Here is a 7,313-nt window from a genome sequence, read left to right as displayed (position 1 = left end):
CTGCTGGACCTGCTCAGCCCACCACTCAGCCATCGCCTGGGCAAAGGATGCAGGAGCCTCTGATACCTGTGGCATCACATCCATCTCAAACAAGTGCCCCACAAAGTCTGGAACCCCCACAACCGCCCCCTCGTAGCCGATCATCTCACAGTTTGCCTTCTGAATCTGCTCCTTCACAGCAGCAAGTAAGTAAAAAAACCCTGTATATACTGTTTTTTCACTATGTAAATTAACGCAGCTTGTACTGAATGCTGTAGATTTGCAAGAAACTCCTAAAGCAAGCAAACAAACAAAAATAAAGGTCAAAAGATTGCATTCAAAGATCATCAGGCTCTAGTAAGATAATACTTCATTGCTTATGTATTGTCCATGAATAACTAACATCTTAAATACTAAACATTTAACTTAAGTTGTAAGTCTGTCATAAGAAATCTTATGGACAGCTTGTTCCTTAAATGATGTTGTCATTTGACAACTTTGTATGGAAAAATAATCATCTAAGAAATTTAATTTTACAATCACACATGTGTGACTTAAACTGTATAGTAACGAGCTAACACAGGTTTTGATTAAAAAGTAAGCTTTATAGGTTGCATGATGTGGTGCTTTATGTTGATGATAATTCATTGCAGGAAGACGATACTAGTAGATACTTACTAGAAATACATTAGCCGTTAGCCAGTGCCAATTAAAATACAGAAACATACAAAAATAATCTGAAAATTGAATACTGTAATAGTAATATTCTGTTCTATGGGACCATTTAGAGTGTTATTTAAAAAAAAACAAACCACATTTTTCTAGGAAAAGACATAGTTTCTTACTAATGTTTAAAAAATGCAGAAGTAGGTTTTCAGTGTTGTTTATATATACATGAGGCTAAACGTCTTCACTAAAGGCCAGTGCTGTTAGTTTTTACAGTACCACCTGCTAGGGCAGATAATACACTACTTGAATAAATGCACAAATGTATTGAAGCTGATGGCTATGTGCCTACTTCTTACCAAGAGCAAATTTGTGATTTTTTTCTGGTGTTTGAGGGGTTTTTTTTAAACATAAACTCAGCTGTGGATATTTATGACTACGTAAGTTTTAATCAGTATTTTAGATTTTACCTTATCTCTTTAGTTAATACCTATTTAGTTAATACCTATTTTGAAGCAGCCAAATTCAGCCCTCAGTGAGTCAATTCTGAATTCTAATTAAAAAAATCTTTAAATGCTCTTCCTTTCTTTCTGCTGAGCCTCTCTCTCTGCCTGTTAACTTTTTTTAATTTTGGAAACTTAGGCAGAAAAACAGAGGATATTTCTGAATATACAGTTAGAATATCAGGACTACTTGTAGTTTGTTAGGAAGTACAAAGTGTTGCCAGCTGAGAAATACATGGAGGCATAAGGTACTTGAGAACATAACAATTTTGTGAATAGAAACAGATTGCATTGTGTCACTTTTGAAAGTGTCACACCTTCTAAATGTAGTTTTACCACTGATCATTTTGTGAAAGAGGTGCAAGCAGTTCTTTCAAAATTATTATGAAAATTACATTTATTTGTGTGTATACATTGCAATCAAAAATATGCTTAAGAACACTGTAAACAGGTTTTTGAGCTGTGAATGCTGTGTGTATGTTCTTAATAATATCCAAACCAGATAGTTCAAGACTAGTTCAGGGAGCTACAATTTTCTCTGCAATCAGATGTCTTTGATTAACACAGGCTGTGCAATCACAAGGAAGGCCCACTCTGAGGTTCATTTATTGTCTCCAGATTAGGCTTTTTATTTCCTTTTTTTTTTACTTAAGTGATTTTTTTCATTTCTTGATTATCAGTATTAAATATGAAGTTTTACTGAGAAAAGGTCTTTAAATAAATGCGAAGTCTTTTGAGAGGTAGTGGATTCCAAGCCCATCCATTGATTCAAAGCTTGATTGTGATTTTAAGAACTTAAATCTCTCCTTATAAAAATAATTGCTTGTATACAGTGTGAATATTCGGGACTTCATAGATTACCAAGTAATACATTAAAAAAGAAAAGCAGTTATTGTAAATAGATTTTATTTATTGAAAATTAAGGAGATTTTTGTTTTTGATTGAATGAGAAGTCTTATGGCTTTTTTTCCAGTTTGAAAAACTATTACTATAGATGAGGGATTATACCAATGCAGTTCCCAGAATAAAGGCTATAGTTCTTTTCATGTTAATAGACGGTTACAATTAGACCATCAGTAGTAAAATTCTTATAATCAGTCTTCAAAAAATAGCACCATCAGCTGCACAGTGAATGTCTGTATGGAAATAACATTAGAATTGGCTTGAGTTGGTTTTTTGACTCTTAATAGTAGAGCGTATAAGTCTTACAATAGAATACAACCTAAATTTAAAATGTAGTGTAGTGTGTAATAAGTATCTTTGGTTTATATTCATATCTCAAAAAATGGCATTGTGAAAAAAGTATTTTTAACTTGAGGTTGCTTTGTTACTTGGATTTTCTTCCTAATTTTCTTTCCTTTGATGTCTGTTTCTCTTTCACAAGCAGGAGCAACCGTCAGGGTAACAGGTATCTGACTATTTACCAATCTTGTATGTGGTCTCCATCTATTCAAGCAGAAAAGATGTATGAATCTTGTTTTCATACATCTGCAGTCTCATCCACGTTAAAAATCACCTGTCCGCATTAATGAATTGACTGTCATACCCTAGTTTGCTTTTTCCTTTTATAATGCAATTAAAATTTATACTGTATTCATTAGTGCCATAGCAAATATTTTGCTTCATCATCTTTTATGAAACAACTGGAACCTTGGGTATGTTGCTTAGTCACTGCTAAATCTCCTGGTTTCAGTCTATTTTGAAAAAAATGAGTAGGTGTGGAATTAACATTAACTCTTTAATACAAATAAATCCAGATGCAATTGCACTGCCAAAGGTTTTTTCAAAATAAACCTGTATTTCACATTTCTTAAAGAACAGAGAACTTGCTATTACCCAAAGTAAAATATACTGTTCATTACAATTTTAACAGCATTTGATTACAGAATTATTGAGAGCAAATTTTTACTTATTTACTCTTTATTAAGAGCAATTGGGATTCATAGTTTCTTTGGGATCTTGTACTTTTTGATTAGTTGATTAATGAACACAGGACTTAACCAGCTGGCGCCAAGCTGCATTTGATTTATATTCTTTCCACAGTTCAGTTTTTCACATCTCCCCCCTCAGTTACTTGCTGACTTTGTTTTAATACTATTTTCCAAAACAGTTAGTATACACATATAAAAATACCAATATTGATCTACTCGATTTATGGTTTGGTAACAATAAGCCTCAACTATTTTAGAAACTCTGTGATGCAGTAGTACCAGGTATGCATGTAACCAACATGGTTGTTTAAAAAAAACAACACCAGAGCAAATGCATTGTTGCTAGCATACTTCGTTTCTCCTGTCAATCAATTCAAGCTGCAGCTGTGATTTTTTTATAAAAGAAATTGCTATGCTGGATACATTGGGAAAAACTTAGAATATTCTTATTATTCCTGAGAGTCTCTAAAGCCTCTAGACTAATTTTGCATAGCTGCTTAGACAGTGGATATGTGGAGACATGCTTCAAGCTATTCACAATAAATGCAGTAGAACCAAGATGTTTAAAGACTGAGGTTAGGTTATAATAATATTGTATTTTAGTTGATAGTTTTAGCTAGTTTACCTAGTTCATTAGTTATCAGAATTTTCATGCTAAATATCCAATTTGGGTATATTAAGTGATGTGTTAAAATGAAAAATCTGTTTGTGAAATTTGAATTCTCAGAAGCTATTTTAAGTTAAGCTTAATTCTTTGCATTAATTTAATAAGGAGAACCTCTAAACTCTGTCCTGTCAGTGTGATGACTTGAACAAAGGTAGATATTCTACCTTTTTGGACGGTTGTTACAAGGCATAAAAGTTGCATTGTTGTTTGAAGAAATTTCTAAAAACAGGAATATTTTTGTTTTAAAATATGAGAAGTTCTGTGCAGACAACTTAGTATTCTCCACTTGGTATTATTCTAAACAGTGATAACTTGCCATTTTAAAATATTACAAAACAATAATCACACCTTCACATGTCAAGAAGCAATGGAGATGCCTATAGATGCATATGTCTACATAGAAATGTCTGAAGTGCATATACTAATAACACTAATTTTTCCTTACATTGTGATGCTTAGATATTGCTTGTAACATGAAACCTAGAGCTTTTTATTTCATATTTGTGCTGGTTTATCACTTGTTTAGAATACAGCATCATTTCCCAAAATTCTTAAAGGTTTTCTTATACTATGTCCACTAGTGGCTTTTGGCTAGGATTCTCACCTGCATGAAGTAGATTCAAGCTGCATCAACCAACAAGGGGGAAAATTGTGTTTAGCCAACTAGTAGGCTTTTCTTCAGAGCAGGGGTTAAGGGTTATTGTTTTCCAGAAGAGAAGCAATCAGTCTACTACAAGTGCATTGTGCGAGTTAGAACCAAATTGTATTGAAGTTTCAGTTTAAGTCCAAGAGCTTCTTTTCTTCTCATAGAAGAGGGAGAAATGGGGAGTTAGCAATAATCTTAAAACAGCCAGCCACGTGATTACTAAGCATCTTGTTTTCTCTCCAGATTAAAACAAATGGAATGTATGGCACTAAACCTGAAACACAGTTAAACAGTGACCCTTTTGAAGATTTGTCATTTAAGCTGCTTGTGTCAAAGTTGCAGACATCTGTTCGAACATCACCTGTTCTGACTTCAAACCAAAAGGAGTTGATACAGTTGCCTTCAGCAACACAAAGAAATGCTGATATTTTGAATACTGTAAATTGCATGCCAGCAATGCCTCCTATTCCAACCTTTAACACATCCCAGGAACACAAGCGCAGCTCTCCAAATCCATTTATTACTGGACTGAACTGCACAAATCCATTCACTGAAAAAACTCCTAATGCTGGAAACCCATTTAGAACGGAACTGCAAGGGTCTGAAATAACTTCACATTTACTAGAAGGACGTGCCGCTTGCAATCCTTTCCTTTCTCTAAATCCCCCCAGCTGTAATACAAGCAAGCCTGTATTTTCTGTTGAAGCATCTGAAAACACTTTTTGCTTGCGAAGTAAATCTCTCATGGTAAAAAATGTGCAGCCAAAAGGATGGGTAACGTTCGATGATGATGATGATAATTTCAACGTAAAGCTAAAGCCATCTACAAGTGTTCCAGATTTTAAGCAAATCGGTTCCAGGAAGTTAGCTGGATCTCCAGATTTGCCGAGCACTGAACAAAAGACTTTTCTTGGTTCAGATTTTAATTTTGGTAATGACTGGAATAAAAGTTCTACTGATTGCTTCTATACAATGCCAGCAAGAAGACCACCTGCACCTCCTATACCATCAAGAATAACCAGCAACAGATCCCCCGCAGATCCTTTCACATCTTTGGCACCTAAGGTGTCACCAGTGCAAGATTTTACAGAAAGATAGATGTTCAAAAATATAAGAGGTTATATTTGTTGCTACATTTATCCAGTAGAATAATTGGGCATTTGAGATTATTCTGTGTGCAATAATTAATTGTCAAATGCACTGAAACTTAACTCTACTCATAAACAGCCACTATTGTTTGTGTGTAAATTTTGAATATGTATATATGGTAGAGCACAAAAAAAAAGCCTGAAATTTATTAAAATCTCGATGTAATAGTATTTGAATAGACAGAGAGAAGGATGAACTACTAATCTCATTAAAATATACCGATCTTGGAAATAATTTTTGCTTAGGGAGCTCACTCACTTCTGTTCCCCTTTGTGGAATTTCAAAAAAAGAGGCTCCTTGCTGGTAGCCTCCCCACTCCCTTTTTACTGTTTTGTTAACTGATATTTATAACTATTTACCAAAGAGCTGCCAAAGTTTATTGAGATTTGAATGTTGACAAGTATTGTTTAGAAGTTGTTTAATTTATAACAGAGGCTATGGATATTTGTAAGGCTTATATTTGAATTTGAGGCACAACAAAAATAGTTTAATTTCAAAATACAAAGAAAACATTGCATATTAATATATTCAGTATTTGACTTTAATTTTCTGTGTCAGTACATTTCAGCTATTAAATCTTATTGTGACATATACTCACTAACATTACTTCAGAATAATTGTTCCATATCATCCATTTATTCATTGCTATTTTAAACATACTTTTTTCCACAAAGTGGAAACAACTGATACAAAAAGTTTTCCCTCAACCTCTAGAAAAAAGTTCCCCTGGAGTTTGGAGATCCAAATCAGTTTTTACCGGTTGCAGACAACATATTGGAGTTGGCTTGTCCCGCTCTCCTCTTTTGCATGTTAGAAGAGCTTTCTTGTCCTATAGCAAGACCTGAGTGAGGGCGTGAGCCACCATGTTACAACATCAGAGGAGGAGAAGGTCATATTATGTGGCTGGGCTGTCTGCCCAGCATCCCCCCCATCTACTAGACTTACTGCTGTATTTTTAAATTCTTACTTTCAAAGAAAACAGGAGAACAGTAGTTCTCTGAGCTGAAAGAATATAATTCTGTCACTAAATGGGTGATGCTTCCTTGCCCAGAGACAGGGACCGTCCTTGGTGTGGTGCTGCTTTGAGGCTAGTGAAGGCTAAGTCCCAGTTCTACATATTATGCTATAAAGCCACAACTCTTTGTGCTTTTATGAGTTTCTAAAGCTCACGTGAGATTACATAAAATACAATATGTTGTTATCTCGAGGCAACTTTAGCTGATTTCCTTAGCTCTGTTTATGTATGCTATAAAACCCTGCAGTTCTTACAGTTCGCAGTGTCTTAGGACGTAACTCGTATACGCAGCTGCGTACTTTCACCCAAAGCTAAATGCATTGCAAGGTTGTCATCGCATGGGGGACTGCAAATACATGCCTACAGGCATTGGCTTACTTGCAAACAAACTGTTCTGGTTCTGCGAAACCAGGCACTGAAACACAACATACTAGCATTATATTTATAGTAGCAAAATACATGATGATAATACTTTTTTAAATTCTCCAAAGCTATCAAAATGTTATTTATAAAATAACCCACTCTTCCTTTAAACAGTATATGGTTAGCCATGAGCTGCAGTTGGAGTGCCGATAGTGAGTTTTATATTGTGCTTTTTTCCGTTCAGGTCATTAAACAGTACTTGTACATTTTAAACAGCAGTGGTACTACCCTCGTTGTGCTTCGGTCTGTGAATTTCCTTGTCTCAACATGTTGCTATAACCGTCTGTGCGGTTGGTGTTTCGGTATATCCTTGCATTAGCAAAACAATTTGGGG

The 7,313-nt window shown here is 34.8% G+C and overlaps 1 protein-coding gene across 2 annotated transcripts in view; it reads left to right on the top strand.

Annotated features, from left to right (window-relative positions):
* Nucleotides 1-2,553, top strand: part of SYNJ1 (synaptojanin 1) — a 59,714-nt gene extending 57,161 nt beyond the window's left edge. For both annotated transcript variants that reach the window (XM_010085286.1, XM_010085285.1), the window contains 2 exons: nt 1-185; nt 2,533-2,553. The exon at nt 1-185 is cut by the window's left edge and continues 30 nt beyond it. In XM_010085286.1, the coding sequence (XP_010083588.1) occupies nt 1-185; nt 2,533-2,553 (206 nt within the window). The remainder of the gene's footprint in view (nt 186-2,532) is intronic.
* Nucleotides 2,554-7,313: the final 4,760 nt, after the last annotated feature.

This window comes from Pterocles gutturalis, unplaced genomic scaffold, assembly GCF_000699245.1.
Source record: "Pterocles gutturalis isolate BGI_N339 unplaced genomic scaffold, ASM69924v1 scaffold43280, whole genome shotgun sequence".
Lineage (NCBI taxonomy): Eukaryota > Metazoa > Chordata > Aves > Pterocliformes > Pteroclidae > Pterocles > Pterocles gutturalis.
This window is presented reverse-complemented; position numbering and strand designations above follow the sequence as displayed.